Source organism: Chiloscyllium plagiosum, chromosome 16, assembly GCF_004010195.1.
Source record: "Chiloscyllium plagiosum isolate BGI_BamShark_2017 chromosome 16, ASM401019v2, whole genome shotgun sequence".
Classification (NCBI taxonomy): Eukaryota; Metazoa; Chordata; class Chondrichthyes; order Orectolobiformes; family Hemiscylliidae; genus Chiloscyllium; species Chiloscyllium plagiosum.
The window spans coordinates 32,821,688-32,838,947 of NC_057725.1; the positions used below are offsets into that span (position 1 = coordinate 32,821,688).

Consider the following 17,260-nt stretch of genomic DNA (forward strand, 5'->3'; position numbering starts at 1 on the left):
CCCGGTGTCACAAACTAGTGAGGATAGAAATATGAGGACAGAGTAAATGAATGCGTGGCTGAGGAGCTGGTGCAGGGGAGAAGGGTTCACATTTTTCGATCATTGGAATCTCTTCTGGAAAAGAAGTGACTGGTATAAGAAGGATGGATTGCACCTGAATTGGAAGGGGACTAATATACTAATGGGGAGATTTGCTAGGGCTGCTCAGGATGATTTAAACTAGCATGGAGGGGTGGGGGTGGAACCCAGGGAGATAATCAGGAAAGAGATCAGTCTGAGACTAGTGTAGTTGGGAAAAGGAGCAAGTTAAACAGTCAGGGCAGGTAGGAACAAAGCAGAGACTCAGATTGGACTGATCAATTAAACTGCATTTATTTCAATGCCAGAGGCCTAACAGGTAAGGCAGATGAACTCAAGGCATGATTGGGAATATGGAAGTGGTTCACTAGGTTGATTCTGGAGTTGAAAAGGTTGGCTTATGATGAAAGATAGAGTAGACTGAGACTATATTCATTGGGAAATCTGGAGGGCAAAAAAGGGAGCTTTGGCAAATGGGGTTAAGAGAATCCAAAGAGATTCTATAATACATAAAGGACAAAAAGGTAATTAAGGAAGGAATACTGCCTGTTAAAGATTAGCCAATGTGTGGAACCTCAGGAGATGCGGGAGATATTAAATGAGTATTTTGTATCGGTGTTCACTGTGGAAAAGGATATGGAAGACATAGAACATGGGGAAATAAATAATGTCTCAGGCGACTGACTGTGTGGAGTTTGCACATTCTCCCCGTGTCTGCGTAGGTTTCCTCCGGGTACTCCGGTTTCCTCCCACAGTCCAAAGTTGTGCAGGTCAGGTGAACTGGCCATGCTAAATTGCCCATAGTGTTAGGTAAGGGGTAAATGTAGAGGTATGGGTGGGTTGCGCTTCGGCGGGTCGGTGTGGACATGTTGGGCCGAAGGGCCTGTTTCCACACTGTAATGTAATCTAAAAAACATCTTGAAAAATGTCCATAACATAGAGGAAGAGGTGCTGGACATCTTAAAAATCATAAAGATAGATAAATCCTTGGGAGAAAGTGAGGACTGCAGATGCTGGAGATCAGAGCTGAAAATGTGTTGCTGGAAAGACCTGCTGTGCTTTTCCAGCAACACATTTTCAACCCAGGATAAATCCTTGGGACCTGATCAGGTGTATCCTAAAACTCTATGGGAAGCGAAGGAAGATATTACTGAACCCCTTGCTGAGATACTTTTATCATCGATAGTCACAGGTGAGGTGCCAGCAGACTGGAGATTGGCTAATGTGGTGCCACTATTTAAGAAAGGTGGTAAGGAAAAGCCAAGGAACTATAGACTGGTGAGCCTGACATTGATGGTGGGTGAGTTGTTGGAGGGAATCCTGAGGGACAGGATGTACATATATTTGGAAAGTCAAGAACTGATTAGGAATAGTCAAGATGGCTTTTTTTTTAATGGAATACCCACTGCATGGAAACAAGCCCACACCAACCCTCTGATGAGCTTCCTACCCAGACCCATCCTCCTAGCCTATTCTTGTAATCCTGCATTTCCCAAGGTTAACACACCTAACCTACACATCCCTAAACAACACGGGTAATTTAGCATGGCCAATCCACCTAGCTTGCACACCTTTAGATTGTGGGAGGAAACCAGAGCAACCTGGGGGAAACCCACGCAGACACAGGAAAAATGTGCAAACTCCACACAGAGAGTCACCTGAGGCTGAAATCAAACCTGGGTCCCTGGCATTGTGAGGCAGCAGTGCTAACCACTGAGCTGCCATGCCTGCAAAATTGTGTCTCACTAATTTGAGTGAGTTTTTTGAAGAAGCAACAAAGAGGATTTATGCAGGCAGAGCGGTGGATGTGATCTATATGGACTTCAGTAAGGCATTCAACAAGGTTCCTCATGGTAGACTGGTTCACAAGGCTAGATTTCATGGAAAGTAGGGTGAAATGCCATTTGGATACAGAACTGGCTTGAAGGGAGAAGACAGAGGGCAGTGGTGGAGGGTGGCTTTTCAAACTCAAGGTCTGAGACCAACGATATGCCACAATGGTCAGTGCTGGATCCATTACTTTTCGTCATTTATATAAATAATTTGGATGTGAACATAGGAGGTATAGTAGTAAGTTTGCAGATGACACCCAAAGTTGGAGGTGTAGTGGACAGCGAAGAAGGTAACCTCAGAGTACCACGGGATCTTGATCAGATGGGCCATTGGGCCAAGGAGTGGCAGATGGAGTTTAGTTTTGATAAATGTGAGGAGCTGCATTTTGGAAAAGCAAATCAGGGCAGGGCTTACACACGTAACAGTAAGGCCCTAGTGAATATTATTGAACAAAAAGACCATGGAGTCACAGGTTCATAGTTCCTTGAAATTGGAGTCACAGGTAGATAGGACAGTGAAGAAGGCATTTGGTATGCTTGCGTTTATTGGTCAACGCATTGAGTATTGGGGTTAGGAGGTCATGTTGCAGCAGAACAGGACATTGGTTAGGCTACGTTTGGAATACTGCATGCAATTCTGGTCTCCAGAATTATAGGAAGGATGTTGTGAAACTTGAAAGGTTTCAAAAAAGATTTACAAAGTTGTTGCCAGGGTTGGAGGGTTTGATCTATAGGGAGAGGCTGAATAGGCTGGGGTTATTTTCTCTGGAAAGTTGGAGGCTGAGAGGTGACCATTTGGAGGTTTATAAAATCATGAGGGGCATGGATCGGGGAAGTAGACAATGTCTTTTCCCTGGGGTGGGGGAGTCCAAAAAGTAGAGGGTGTAGATTTAAGGTGAGAGGGGAAAGATTTAAAAGGGACCTAAGGCTCAACGTTTTCACACAGAGGGTGGTGAGTGTATGGAATGAGCTGCCAGAGGAAGTGGTAGAGGCTGATATAATTACAACATTTAGAAGACATTTGGATGGGTATATGGGTATAGGACGGGTTTAGAGGGTATGGGCCAAATGCTGGCAAATGGGACCAGAATAATCATGAGGCAAATGGGACCAGAATAATGAATAATCATCCATTCCCGCCTCAGACGACTGACTGTGTGGAGTTTGCACGTTCTCCCCGTGTCTGCGTGGGTTTCCTCCGGGTGCTCCGGTTTCCTCCCACAGTCCAAAGATGTGCAGGTCAGGTGAATTGGCCATGCTAAATTGCCCGTAGTGTTAGGTAAGGGGTAAATGTAGGGGTATGGGTGGGTTGCGCTTCGACGGATCGGTGTGGACTTGTTGGGCCGAAGGGCCTGTTTCCACGCTGTAATGTAATCTAATCTAATGTAATCTAATCTAATCTAATGTAATGTAATTCAGGATATCTGGTCAGCATGGATGAGTTGGACCAAGGGATCTGTTTCCATGCTGTACAGGTCTATAACTCTATGAGTGTAGGTGTGCTGGGCAAGTAATCTGGGGGAGACTTGGAATGAGCTGTTGGAAATGCAAAGGGAAAATATCATTGAATTTCAATTTGCATTCAGCACAGATATTCTTGGAAAAATGAAGATCTTAAGTACCATACTCAAGTAGATCTCAGATGTTTTCCATATAGATTTAAAACAATTTGAATCTAAATTATCTACCCCAGCCTACCATTTCTTTAAAGTTTTAAACAGAGTCATGTTATTGTACTCCTTTGCTGTATCTCCAAATTATATTGTACAATTTTTTTTAATCATCCTGAGGTTATTACCTTCTGGATTAATTCCACCTTCAGCTTCCTGTTTATTTTCATCTTGCGACTGATCTTGGTTGATGTGATCAGTGACCTCCATTGTCCTGTCCTTATGGCTTTCTTTGCCTGTGCGGATTTCCTGTGTTTCTAAATTCATGCAAAGTAGGTAACAGTGTCAACGGTGTAAATACTGGTGTCAGGTAATTACACACATGAAAATCAATTAAGGATATACAAGGTTGGATTTGCAGCATTAACATAGAAGGAAACCTGTGGGATATATTGGGGTGAAGTATTCCTTTGTCAATCTTTTCCCCTTTTTACACCTTGTTTTTCCCCCCAAGAGAGACTGTTTCACCTTCTCCAGCTGATGTCCCACACTGTCATGACCTGCTGATGGAGGATGTCCCAACAAACTGCTGAGCTCTCTTGCTCAGTGCTCTCCAACACCATCATCATCTGCTGCTGGAGGGTCCATCACACACAAGTTTGGTAAATGAAGCAGTTAAGAAGGATTTTAAGAGTTAGGTAGAGCAGAGAGAAATATGTCAAAAATATTAGACCTTAGGATCTAGGCAACTGAAGGCAGAACCATCAGTGGTAGATCAATTTCCTAGGTTTTTGCAAGATTCCAAGATGGATAGAAGGTGGAGCTCTAAAACGGACAAGAGAGAGCTAACAATACAGGGTGCATTGTCACAATGGGAGGAAGTGGAAACAGGTTTGAAAATTACCAGGCCTGGAGCCAAAAGTAAGCAATGGGGTAATGGGCAAACACACATTGGTATGAGTTATGGACTAGTGCAGATTTTGTATGAGCTTACATTTCAAGAGGGTGGAAGATGGGAAGCTGGATGAAAGTACAAGAGAATAGTCAACCCTACGAGTGACAAAAGCATGGATGAGTGTTTTAGTAGCAAACAAATTGACATAGAGAAATATTTGGACAATATTTCAGACATAGAGGTTGGTAGCCTTGGTGATGAAGTGCATGTTTGGAAAGCTTATCGTGATGTCGACTTGAGACAGTTATCAGAGAGAGGAATGGAGGTGATGTCTAGGGAATCAAACCTTCTCAATATTTAGTTGGGGAAAATTTCTGCTCCTCTAGTACTGACCAATCAATGTGACAAAGTGGTAAAAGTAGTTCTTCCATGAAGTTGCTGTAGACAAAAACAACTGGAGAAGGATAATGATAGATCCTTAGGAAACTCGAGATAACAGTATAGGAGCATGAAGAAGTAGGTGACTCCCTAGCTACAAATGGACAGATATAAATGAAACCAAGTGACCTCAGTCCCACACAGTTGGTTGAGCGAGCACAGGGAGATAGTGTGTCCAATCCTGACAAAGGCAGCCGGCAAATCAGGGAAGAGGAGAGATTGTTTACCCTTGTCACAATCACACTGGAAATCCTTGTGACTCAACCTCCATGCCAAAGATATCTATGAAAGTCTTGCACATGTTTCTGGAGGTGAAAATGAAGAAGGGGGTGATGGTTTAAACAGACATTTTGCAGTGACAGGAACCCACAGGTTATCTTTGAATTTTAGGGTGTTCCTAAAATACAGTCTACACAGTGCAAGAGAAAGCAGGATCACCTAGTGCTCTGTATGGTCCAACCACACCAGGTAGTGAATTGTTAAACCAAGTGTCCATCAGGCCTTCGAATTAAAGAAACTGAGGTAAGAGGCTTGTTACAGATCGGGCATGGTTGGTTTCAATCGAGCCAAAGACATCTCAGCTCGAGCTGTAGGTATGACTGAGAAGATCTGCACGTTCAGAAATGTCATGATGAATAGATGGTCAAAAGCTAAGCAGTGGGAATTTGATAACACTACTGCAAGTGAGTTGAAATAGATACAGTAAGGTTGAAAGAGGGCTTGTGAGTTGAGAATGATACAAGGAAATGATCAGTGATAGCATTATTTACAGCTGAGAAGATGGGAGTAGCGACAGTAAGGGTGAATGTGTGTTAGGGTAGTTTATATGAAGGTGAAAGTGTGAGTATAGATTGGCAGTGAACTCAGAAAAGGGAGAGACCATAATAAATTGAAATAATAGTTCAAATCACCAAAGATGAGAAGTTGTTCAAGGGAGAAGTTGAGGGAAGAAAATAATCATGATGTCCTTGAGAAATATGGTATGTTCGAAAATTGGAAACCATAGAATGGGGATTTTAAATAAGAATTGAGTGGGGTGGAAAAAGATATTTACAAGTGGTGAACCTGCCAGAATTAGTTACCACAAGGACTACACTGCCAGCAGATGGCGGTGGAGAACATCGACAGTTTGAGAAGCTTCATTAACGGGAAGTTGTCATCCTCAGTCGGGATTCCATCAAAACCATGATGTCAATAATATCATTCACAAAGTGCTTATGCAGGTAAGGCCATTTGGAGTCAAGCAGTTGTAGCTAATCTGCTTAAAAGGGTCTAAAGTGTCAGTGCTGGGAGTGGGTGGGGAATTAGATTGGCAGGTTAAACCCCATTTGGTAGAGCCCTATGTGGGGGAGCTCACAGCAGGGAAGCAGCTAAGTGGCTCTTTAAAGTGTAACCTTACTGTTTGTTTATGTAAATCTACATTACTGAGTAGAGTGAGTTCTATTTTGATTTTACGTTATTAAAGTTTTAAAATAATGAAAATAGGTAAGAGGTTATCTTGGAGCAGTGTTTTTTAGAGCAGTATGACTGAGCTATTTTTCTGGGTCTGAAGATTGTTGAGGTACACAGATGGCCTTCAGTGGAGTGATGTGCTCTTCCTGTCAGATGTGGGAGATTAGGCAGAGTTTCCATGTTACTGATGAGTATGTCTGCAGTTAGTGTACATGGTCGCACGTCCTATTGCATTGCATGGATTGGTTGGAGCGGCAGTTTGAGGCAATGAGGAATTTATCAGAGCTGGGGGATGAAATGATGGCGACTGGAGGATGAGAGAAAAACCAAAGAAAAGTCAGGTAGATGGGTTGCCTGCAAGAAAGGTAGGCGAGGAAGATAGGTAGTGTAGGAGAGTCCAGTTCCTGTTTGGATGAAAGGCAAGACCAGTATGTGTAGGGAATTTCGGATGACGTGAGAAATTGAGGTTTTGGTCAAGAATAAGAAGGAAGCATATGTCAAGCATAGACAACAGAGATCTACTAAATCCCTCAAAGATTATAAAGGCAGGAGAGAAAACTTATGAGAGGAAATCTGGAGGGGAAAGTGGAGACATGAGACAGCTTTGGCAAATTGAGTTAAGGAGAATCCAAAGCGATTCTACAAAATATGAAGGACAAAAGAGTAACTAAGGAGAGAACAGGGCCCCTGAAAAATCAGCAAGGCCAGCTATGTCTGGAACTGCAAGAGATGAGGGAGATATTAAATGAGTCTTTTACTGTAGAGAAGGATATGAAGGATAGAGAAAATGGGGATATAAATATTGAAAATTCTTGAAAAATGTCCATAATACAGAGGAGGTGGTGCTAGACATCTTAAAACGCACAAAGGTGAATAAATCCCCAAGGCCTGGTCAGGTGTACCTGAGAATTCTGTGGGAATTTATGGAAGTGATTGCAGGGTCCCTTCCTGAGATATTTGTATCATCGATAGTCACAGGTGAGGTGACGGAAGACAGGAGGTTGGCAAACCTGGTGCCACTATTTAAGAAGGGTGGTCAGGAGAAACCATGGAGCTATTGACATTGAGCCTGACATTGGTGGTGGGCAAGGTGTTGGAGGGAAACCTGAGGGACAGGATTTACATGAATTTGGAAAGGCAAAGATTGATTAGGGATAGTCAGCATGGCTTTGTGCGTGGGAAATCATATCTCCCTAACTTCGTGCAATTTTCTGAAGAAATAACAAAGAGGATTGATGACGGTGGTGCACGTGATCTGTATGGATTTCAATTAGGCGCTTGACAAGGTTCCTCATGGTAGAATGATTAGCAGGATTAGATGACATGGAATACAGGGAGAACTAGCCATTTGGATACAGAACTGGCTTGACAAATGAAGATAGAGGGTGGTGTGGAGGGTTGCGTTTCAGACTGTAGGCCTGTGATCAACGATGTACCACAAGGTTTAATGCTGGGTCCACTACTTTTCGTTATTTTTAAAATTACTTGCATGTGAACACAGGAGGTATGGTTAGTAAGTTTGCAGATGGCACCAAAATTGAAGGTGTAGTGGACAGCGAAGAAGGTTACCTCATAGTACAGTAGGACATTGATCAGATAGGCCAATGGGCCAAGGAGTGGCAGATGGAATGTAATTCAGACAAATGCGGAGTGCTACATTTTGAAAAGGCAAATCAGGGCAGGACCTCTACACTTAATGGTAAGGTCCTGAGGAACGTTGCTGAACAAACAGACCTTGGAATCACAGATTCATAGTTCCCTGAAAGTGGAATCCCACAAGACAGGATAGTGAAGAAGGCATTTGGTATGCTTGCCTTTATGATCAGTACATAGTACAGGAGTTGGGAGGTCATGCTTTAGCTGTATTTTTGAGATCACCTTTGGAATATTGCATTCAAATCTGATCTAACTCTTGTATGGGAAGTATTTTGTGAAACCTGAAAGGGTTAAGAAAAGATTTATAAGGATGTTGTTGGGATTGGAGGCTTTTTAGCAAAAGGGAAAGGCTGAAGAGGCTGGGGCTATTTTCCCTGGAGTGTCGGAGGGTGAGAGGTGACCTTCTAAAGGTTTATAAAATCATGAGGGGCGATGTTGGTACCCCACTTTGTCTGGGTCCTGGGCAGAGCTCAGTAGACTCAGACCTACTGGGTCGCTGTCATCTTGAATCCACTAATGCGCTTTTAACAAAAGAGCAGAAGTTAGTTATAACTGAAAGGAAAATAAAACCAAGCTTTTAATTTTTTTTAAAGATTCTGTCAAAAGATAGCTGAAAGAAATATGCAACCCTTTTTCAAGCAATATCCTTCACAGACACTGAACTCCAGGGAAGTATCACTCCTACAATCCCTTTAAAACTTAAAAACTAACTTGACAAAGATGCAAATTAAGCCTTTAGGTGTCTTTGTGCTTATTCACTTTATGTCATTCTCTCCATCCTTCTCGAAGACACAGGGACAGGTTAACTGACGGACTTTGCTCTGACCTCACTACTTGTTGCTGCAAAATTGCTCAAGATTTAATTCCCGCTCAGATGGCCTGAATGTATTCATTGATAAAAAAAAGACTGTTCTGCTGGAATGGATCTTTTCTTATGGACTCAGTCTGCTCAACCTTCAGTCCCCACTAAATGCTTTAGATTACTTAGTGTGGAAACAGGCACTTCGGCCCAACAAGTCCACACCGACCCGCCGAAGAGCAACCCACCCAGACCCATTCCCCTACATTTACCCCTTCACATAACACTACAGGCAATTTAGCATGGCCAATTCACCTAACCTGCACATCTTTGGATTGTGGGTGGAAACCACAGCATCCTGAGGAAACCCACACAGACACACAGAGAATGTGTAAATTCCACACAGACAGTTGCCTGAGGCGGGAATTGAACCCAGGTCTCTGGCCGCACCGTGCCGCCCACTTTCCCTCACTATATCCTTCCTTCCCATTTGAAGTAATTTTGCTTCTAATCAGTAAGGCTCCTCCACAGCCTCTGTCATTTTTCTGTCTGTTCTGTAACTTTATAACCTGGAATATTTCGTTCCCAGTCCTGACCATCACACAGCCATGTCTCAGTCATGGCTCTTACATCATATCTACAATTTGTATCTGTGCCTGCAGCTTGTTTAATTTATTCCTTATTCTCAGTGTATTCATGTAATAAACTCTGATTTGGACCAAACACTATAACCTGTCCCTCAGCACTGATGCTTAAAACAGGTTGCTGGGCGCAGGCCCGAATCGAACCATGGTCTCTGCCCGGTCCTAGTGCAACTCCAGCACTACAGGGAAAAGCAAATGTTGCTGGAGGCCTCCAGAGCGTTGGGGAAGGATCCCCAAGCTATGATATATAAAGGATCGAAAATAATGCTGTTCCAAGACTTGTCTCTGGTTGTAGTACACAAGAGGAAGGCGTTTGACGACGTAAAGAAGCATCTGAGGGATTTAAATATTCAGTATTCCATACGATACCCCAGCAACGCTGTGCTTCAGTCACGGAGGGTCTGTGTATAACTTCAGATCGCCGGAAAAAGCAAAAGAATTTTTGGATGCTCTCAAATAGTATGGAGGACTTGAACTATATGAACAATTATTTATTTTTACCCCATTTTTCCTCCTCCTTTCCCCTTTCTCTTTTACATCTTTCCTGGGTGGTGGGGGGGGGTCCTTTAACTCTTATTTAGAACTTGCTGGGTTTATCTGGTCATTGGGGGATATTTTTGAGTTTTCCTTTAATATTTGCTGGGATTGTAATTTTATATAATTTTATATATTTTATTTCATGTTGCTGCTTTGTCAAGAATGCCTAGGGTAATAATATGGAGGGGGCGGGTTGGTTGCATGCTTTTAATTTCTTGGTTATAAGACATTGATATTTGTTTATCTTACTTTGTGATATCTGGGCCTGGGGCATGGATCTAGCTGGAAGGAGTCATGGTGGGATTATTGGACGGTAGGAGTGCTCCCTGTGGAGAAGGGGGAAAGTCTCCTTTTAGTTATATCCTATTATTTCTTAGGAGTAGTTCTTAGTAGTTTTGATTTAGTTGTTTCAAAGGTTGTATTTTTAAATTTATGTGAATTGTTTACAGTCTCTACTCAATACTTTTTGTGCAGGGTTCAGGGGGTGGGGGGGGGGGGGGTCTCAGATTTTCTTGAATGATCATGGCTAGCCATTCATTTAAATGGTGCACCTGGAATGTGAAAGAGAGCCACTCACCAATTCAAAGGAAAAAAATACTATCAAGAGTTAAAAAAGAGAGAGGGTTGATGTAGCCCTTTTACAGGAGACACATTTAATTGATAAGGAGCATTCGAAGCTGTAGCAGGGAGGATTTGGTCAGGTGTTTATTTCGTCTTTCAATTTGAAAAGTAGGGGAGTGGCCACTCTTATCCGGAAGAATCTTCCGTTCCAAATGTTAAGGCAGTTAAAACATGAGTCCGGATAGTTCATAATACTTAAAGCTCTAGTATATGGTGAGGAGAATGGGATTTTGAATGTATATTGCCCCCTGGCACATCCTTTTAAATTCATAACAGATGTGCTCTCCAGGTTTATAGCCCTTGGGGTGCATCACATAATTATAGGGGGAGATTTAATTGTATTATCGATCCCAAGGTGGACAGGATACCTAGGAGCTCTGAGATCTAGGCAGTTGGCTGATCTGAATAGGGAATTGGGGCTGTAGATGTGTGGACGTGTCTTCACCCGGTGGGTGGAGATTTTATTTTTATTCTAACCCGTACAAGTGCCATATCAGAATCGATATGTTTTTTGTCCCTGCGACCTTTCTGAATTTGATATTGTCCTGTAAAATAGGAAAGATAGCTATTTCCGACCATGCAGCAGTGTATATGGAGGTCAAAACTAGTGGTGACAAGATAGGCTCCCGACATTGGCGTATGGACCTTTTGCTATTGAAGGATAGTAAATTCATAAAATACTTCTCGCAGGAATTTAAAGCTTTCTGGGACATTAACTCAGGTACAGCCAGTGACCCATCGGTGATGTGGGGGACTCCTAAGGCATAAGCGTGTGGCTTGATTATCTCATATTCTGTGTCCTGAAAACGACAGAGGGGAGACCAACAGCGTCTGCTTGAGGCTTGCCTGTTGTATGTTGATAGGTCATCTATTACTAAATTACTAAAGAGAATGAGTGCTTTGATCCAATGATCTTCATTAGAAGAGGTGAAATGTCCTCACCTTAAAAATTAATTTTGTTCCTCACCACAGATTTAACCTTACCTGCTGAATTTTCTGGACTGTCCTGTGGTTATTTTGGGTTTCCAGCATCTGTAATCATTTTCTTTTGTGTTTGTAATAATTTTATCCATTATTGACAATGCTTTCCATCACACAAATACTTCCTCAAGTACATGGTGTTGGATTCTATTCTGTGATACTATGCAAAGCTTTGAGACTAGGAATAGTTTGCAAGTTCCTTTCCAATTGAAGTGCACCCTGAGATTATTTGGAATCTTATTGTAATAGAATATATGACTGAGTACACAAGTCAGAATGGAAGTTATGTTTTTGGCATGAATACTTACTTCTTCTGGAGGAAGTAACTGCTTGACCGATATTGTTTTCATTTTTCTTCGGTGTTGATTGTCCTTTAATAACAATGCAAAAAATGTACATGAGCGAGCTGCCGAAGATTCGAATTTTTCTGAATGTGACGTTATTACAAGCAAACCATTCAAAACTATTCTTGAAGTTCCCTCTATGATGAAGTTCTGATAACATTTCAACAAAACATTTATCTCAAGTCTTTCACCGCTCATTATAATGTTGCAGAACCAAACATTGAAGTGTTGTAAATATTAAAGTGAAACCTTTAATATAATTGTTATTACTAATTAGATTGCCACTGTTCAATTATGTTTAATTTGTTAATGTATTAATCTGTTAAAATTAATTTAATTCCTCACTACAGATTTAACCTTATCTGCTGAGTGTTTCTGGACTGTCTTGTTTTTATTTTAGGTTTACAGCATTTTCTTTTGTATTTGAAATAATTTTGTTCGTTATTTACAATAACACAAATATTTCCCAAGTACATTTGCAATTCTGACATAGTCCTATATACTATTCTGTGATACAGCACAAAGCTTTGAGGCTGGGAAAAGTTTGAAAATTCCTTTACAATTGAAGAGCACGTGAGATGACTTGGAATCTAATTGTAGGAGAATGTAGGACTGAATACTTGAGTAAGGATGGAAGTTGTGTTTTTGGCATTAATACTTACTTCGTTCAATAACAGCAACCCTCTGCTTTACTGGTATTAGAGGACAATTTTCACTTTCTTCAGGTGATGGTGGTCCTTTAATAACAATGGAGAATATTGATATTAGTGAGCTGACAAAGATTTGCATTCTAAATGTGATAGTTTGAGAAGCAAACCATTCTACATTATTGTTGAATTTCCTTCTGCAATGAAATTTTGATAACATTCCAACAAAACATTTGTCTCAAGTCTTTCACTGGTGAAGTATAATATAGCAGAACCAAACATTGAAGTATTGTAAATATTAAAGCGAAACCTTTTATCTAATTGCTATTGTTAATTTATTTGCCACTGTTCAATGATGTTTAATTTGTTTTAATTGTACACAATTGCAGAATCAAAACATGTGGCACTGGAAAAACACAGCCGGTCAGACAGCATCCGAGGAGCAGGAGAAGCAACATTTTGAGCATAACCTCTTCATCAGGAATGTGGTGAGGTCCAAGAGGGCTGAGAGATAAATGGGAGGGGGATGGCTCTGGGGGAAGATGGCTCAGAATGCAGTAGGTGGATGGCAGTGGGGGATGATGGTGATAGATCGGAGTGGAGAGGGCAGTGGATAGGTGGGAAGCAAGATGGAGAGGTAGGACAGTGTAAGAGGGCAGTGCCGACTCGGCGGACATGCAAGTCCTGGGCCTGCTCCACCACCAAATCCTAGAAACATGATGCCTGGAGGATGAACACCTCATCTTCAGCCTTGGAACACTGCAACCATATGGAATCAATGTTGACTTCACACGTTTCCTCATCTCCCGCACCACCCACCCCTCCCCCCAACCATCCCCCCACCTTATCCCAGATCCACTCCCTGAACTTGGCAACTCAGTCGTAAATTGCCTACCTGTCCATCTTCCTTCCACCTATCCGCTCCACCCTGCACTCCAACCTATCACAATTACACCCCACCTTCATCCACCTATAGCCTTCCTGGCTACCTTTCCCCAGCGCCATCCACCTCTCATTTATATCTCAGCCCACTTGAAACCCCGCCCCCACATTCTTGATGAAGAGTTTATGTTCGAAATGTCAACTTTCCTGCTCCTTGGATGTTGTCTGACTGGCTGTGCTTTTCCAGTGCCACACCTTTGACTCTGATCTCCAGCATCGGCAGTCCTCACTTTCTCCAAAATTGCAGGATCACAGCTGAAAGTAATAATCTTTAAGCAACAATAATAACAGCAGAGGCCATATGTGGCAGAGACAATTACTGTAGTTTCCACAATTGATATAGATATTTATAATGAAAGAGGTAAAGGACTATAGCAACATTCACCGGAGTTAGTCCAGTAAATGTGATTGAAAATAATTGTCAGGAACTAAATTAATATGTACAGGAATTTTGGTTCCTTCAAGAAAACCATTCTTTTCCCATCATTGTGAATAATATCCTCAGGTTGAAGAGAAGCAAAAAATAACTCCTTCAACAGACCCCGTTAGCTTGACTGCCTGTTATTATGATTATTATTAATATTATTATTATGCAAAAGATTATGCAAGAATTCCAACATTGCATTCCAGTAACTTTCAAAGTTTATTAGATGACTGTAAAGTGTTAAATGACTGTAAAAAGTGTCATAAATAAATCAATAAAGAAACTGGGAGCAGAACATTCGGAGATGGCTGAGGTATTAGTTTTGGGGAACAAAATGTCTACCAAAAAAGAAAGGCGACTGACCAGAAGCTAGAAGTGAAATGAAGGACGGATGGACTACATCCAACAGTTCTGAAGGTGCAAGTTGAAAAGACTGTAATGGTATTGGTGATGATCTTTCAGGAATCACTGCAATCATCACAGATATTCTTGGAATGATGAAATCTTGAAGATCTTACATACCACACACAAGTACATTTGAGAGACTTTTTCCATATAAAGTTACAGTAATTTGAACTTAAAGTATCTCCCCCGGAATATCTTTCCTTTTAAGTTGTAAATAGAGTCATGTTACTGTACTCCTTTCCTCTGTCTCCAATTTTTTCTCAATTGTCCTGCGATTATTACCTTCTTGATTAATTCCACCTTCAGCTCCCTGGTTATGTTCATCTTGCAACTGATCTTGAGTGATGCGATCAGTGACCTGCATTGTCCTGTCCTCATGGCTGTCTTTGCCTGTGTGGATTTTCTGTGTTTCTACATTCATGCAAAGTAAATAACAGTGTCAACAGTGTAAACCTCAGACTGGAGAAGGAGGACCAGTAATCGTGCTGTTGGCTAATGTCCAAAGATTATACATGCACAGCAGCCTAAAATACAACTTGTAAAACAGTTGTGAAACACTGCTAAAATACATATCTATGCTTTTGTCATTTGTAGGGTTGAGGGTTGGTTTTAATGGAACCAAAGACGTCAAACGTCGAACTGTGGGTATGGCTGAGAAGATCAGCACGTTCAGAAATGTCATGATGAATGGATGGTCAAAAGCTAAGCAGTGGGAATTTGATAACACTACTGCAAGTGACTTGAGATAGACACAGTAAGGTTGAAAGAGGGATTGTGAATTGAGAATAATAAAAGGAAATGATCAGTGATGGCATTATTTACAGCTGAGAAGATGGGAGTAGCGACAGTAAGGGTGAATGTGTGTTCGGGTAGTTTATATCAAGGCAAAAGTGTGAGATTGGCAGTGAACTCAGAAAAGGGACAGACCATAATAAATTGAAATAATAGTTCAAATCACCAAAGATGAGAAGTTGCTTCAGGGAGAAGCTGAGAGAAGAAAACAATCATGATGTCCTTGAGAAATATGGTATGTTCAAAAATTGGAAACCATAGAAAGGGGATTTTAAATAAGAATTGAGAGGGGTGGAAAAAGATATTTACAATTGGTGAACCTGCCAGTTAGTTAATACAAGGACTACACTGCCACCAGATGGCGGTGGAGAACACAAACAATTTGAGAAGCTTCATTAACGGGAAGTTGTCATCCTCAATTTGGTTTCCACCAAAAACATGATGTCAATAATATCATTCACAAAGTACTTATGGATGTAAGGCCATTTGGAGAGACAGGCTAAACCCCATTCGGTAGAGACTTGTGTGGGGGCTCACAGGGAAGCAGCTAAGTGGCTCTTTAAAGTGTAACCTTACTGTTTATGTAAACCTACATTAGTGAGTAGAGTGAGTTCTGTTTTGATTTTGTTATTATTGAAATCCGTCACTTGATTAAACTTTTAAGGTAATGAAAATAGGTGCTAAGTTATCCTGGAGCAGTGTTTTTTAGAGCAGTATGACTGAGCTATTTTTCTGGGTCTGAAGATTGTTGAGGTTCACAGATGGCCTTCAGTGGAGTGATGTGCTCTTCCTGTTGGATGTGGGAGATTAGCGAGAGTTTCCATGTTACTGATGAGTGTGTCTGCAGCAAGTGTGTATGGTAGCAAGTCCTATTGTATTGCATGGATTGGTTCGAGCGGCAGTTAGACGCAGTGAGGAATTTGTTGGAGTTGGGGGATGAAATGGATGGCCATTGGAGGAAATGAGTAAAACTGATGATACAGGCAGGTAGATGTGTTGCCTCCAGGAAAGGTAGGAGAGGAAGGCAGGTAGTTCAGAAGAGTCCAGTTCCTGTTCGGGTGAAAGGCAAGACCGGTAGGTGTAGGAATGCTGGATGATGAGGGAAATTGAGGTTTTGGTCAAGAATAGGAAGGAAGCATGTGTCAGGCATAGGCTGCAGAGATCCAGTTAATTCCTCAAATAATATAAGTGCAGTAGAGAAAACGTCTGAGAGGAAATCTGGAGGGGAAAGAGAGGACATGAGAGAGCTTTGGCAAATCGGGTTAATGAGAATCCAAAGAGATTCTCCAAAAATGAAAGACAAAAAAGTAACTAGGGAGAGAATAGGGCCTCCAAGAGATCAGCAATGCCAGCTATGTCTGGAACTGCACGAAATGAGGGAGATACTAAACGAGTCTTTTATTGTGGAGAAGGATATGGGAGATAGAGAACATGGGGTTATAAATATTGAAAAATTTTGAAAAATATCCATATTACAGAGGAGGTGGTGCTAGACATCTTAAAATGCACAAAAGTGGGTAAATCCTCAAGGCCTCACCAGGTGTACGCTAGACTTCTGTGCGCAGCTATGGAAGTGATTGCTGAGATATTTGTATCATCGATAGTCACAGGTGAGGTGACGGAAGATAGGAGGTTGTCAAACCTGGTGCCACTATTTAAGAAAGGTGGTCAGGAAAAGCGAGAGAACTATTGATGGTGAGCTTGATATTGGTGGTGGGCAAGTTGTTGGAGGGAAGCCTGAGGGACAGGATTTACATGTATTTGGAAAGTCAAAGACTGATTAGGGATAGTCAGCATGGCTTTGTGTGTGGGAAATCATGTCTCCCCAATGATGCAATTTTCTGAAGAAGTAACAAAGAGGATTGATGAGGGTGGTGCACATGATCTGTATGGATTTCAGTAAAGCGTTAGACAAGGTTCCTCATGGTAGAATGGTTAGCAAGAATAGATGAAATGGAATATGGTGAGAACTAGCCATTTGGAATCAGAGCTGACTTGAAGATTGAAGACAGAGGGGGGTGGTGGAGGTTGCTTTTCAGACTGGAGGCCTGTGACCAGTGGTGTGCACAAGGATTGATGCTGGGTCCAGTAATTTTTGGCATTTTTGTAAAATTATTTGCATGTGAACATAGGAGTTCTGGTTAGTAAGTTTGCAGATGACAC

General features: G+C 41.7%; 1 protein-coding gene across 10 annotated transcripts in view; it reads right to left on the minus strand.

The window, feature by feature from the left end:
- LOC122557767 (myb-like protein X) overlaps window positions 1-17,260 on the minus strand; it is an 84,677-nt gene that overhangs the window by 5,897 nt on the left and 61,520 nt on the right. For 9 of the 10 annotated variants that reach the window (XM_043705741.1, XM_043705737.1, XM_043705738.1 and 6 more), the window contains 4 exons: window positions 14,588-14,716; window positions 12,550-12,624; window positions 11,852-11,914; window positions 3,709-3,837 (listed from right to left, as the gene is read on the minus strand). In XM_043705741.1, the coding sequence (XP_043561676.1) occupies window positions 3,709-3,837; window positions 11,852-11,914; window positions 12,550-12,624; window positions 14,588-14,716 (396 nt within the window). The remainder of the gene's footprint in view (window positions 1-3,708; window positions 3,838-11,851; window positions 11,915-12,549; window positions 12,625-14,587; window positions 14,717-17,260) is intronic. The other variant, XM_043705747.1, reaches the window with a different exon arrangement.